Below are 1266 nucleotides of genomic sequence, written 5' to 3' on the forward strand. Positions count from 1 at the left end.
GAGCCGTGGAGGCAGCTGATCCAGTGGGAGAACAACGGGCGGGTGTACAGCCTGCTCAACAGCGGCGCCGAGTACGTGCCGCCGGGCCCCGAGCGGCCGGGGGGGGCCCGCCTGGTGTTGGGCCGCGCCGGGGTTCGGCGGCAAGCGGCCCCGGTCCGCAGCGCCTCGGAGACGGTGCGAGGCCACACGCGGCACCCGTTCGGCTTCGGGCAGGTGCCCGACAACTGGCGGGACGGGCCGCTGGGTGACGGCGGCGGGGCCGGGACGGCGCAGCGGGTGAGGGCAGCGGGCCGCCCGCGGCAGCCTTCCTCCTCCTCCTCCTCTTCCTCCTCCTCCTCGTCGGCCTCGTCCTTCGCCTACGCGGCCGTGGGGCAGGCGGCCTACCCGCAGCCGCCCTTCGAGCAGCACGAGGCGGCCCCGCGGGCCTACGACGAAGCCTACACGTACTACCGGGGCGGCGGCGCCGGGGGGGTGGCGGTGGCGGCGGCGGGGGCCGGCGTGGTGTACCCCTTCCAGCCCCGCGCCCGCTACGAGGACTACGGGGAGGAGCAGAGCCCCTACAGAGCGCAGGGCTTCTACCCCGAGCGGCCCTACGTCGCCCCGCAGGACGGCCTGGACCGCCGCTACTCGCACAGCCTCTACCACGACGCCGGGGCGCTCCCCGAGCACGGCGCGCCGGACTCGTACGGCGTCAACCAACGCGGCGCGGTCGTCACCAACGATAACCTCCAAGCGCCCGTCGGGTCCCAGCCGGTGAGCGGGACGGCCTACGGGAACCACTACCAACCCTACGAGGCGCAGCCGCCGTTCCGGGCGTTGGAACCCTACGGGGCCGTGCGTCCCGACGTCTTCGTGCCCGCCAGGAGCCCCGAGGTGGCCCAGGTCGTCCCCGACAACCAGGCACGGCTCAGCGTGGGCAGCGTCTACAGGCCCAGCCACGGGGGACGGGGTGAGTTGTGGGGTTCTACGGGGCTCGGTGGGGCTCGGGGCGCTCCTCGCCCTTGGAAGTGGCGTCTCCGAGGTCTTCACACCAACGTCTGGTGGTGATGGCGCTCCCAGGGGTGTTGTCCTGGTGTGGTGGATGAAGGCGGACCGTGAGCTGAGGGGCTGTCAGGGAAAGGTGGGTTGGGTGGTGAAGGATGGAGAGGTGCGTATCTCAGTGGGGCCAGGCAGGGGGTGGGTCTCTGCCTTGTCACAGGTCCTGCTCTGTCCATGGGGTTGGTCTACGCCGTGTTCCATGTCCTACTGTGTCCATGGGGTTGGTCT

At 72.0% G+C, this 1266-nt stretch overlaps 1 protein-coding gene across 1 annotated transcript in view; it reads left to right on the forward strand.

The window, feature by feature from the left end:
- LOXL1 (lysyl oxidase like 1) overlaps positions 1 to 1266 on the forward strand; it is a 16162-nt gene that overhangs the window by 8006 nt on the left and 6890 nt on the right. The window contains exon 2 of the mRNA XM_021407503.1: positions 4 to 949. Within this exon, the coding sequence (XP_021263178.1) occupies positions 4 to 949 (946 nt within the window). The remainder of the gene's footprint in view (positions 1 to 3; positions 950 to 1266) is intronic.

Source organism: Numida meleagris, chromosome 9 (assembly GCF_002078875.1).
Source record: "Numida meleagris isolate 19003 breed g44 Domestic line chromosome 9, NumMel1.0, whole genome shotgun sequence".
Taxonomy (NCBI): Eukaryota; Metazoa; Chordata; class Aves; order Galliformes; family Numididae; genus Numida; species Numida meleagris.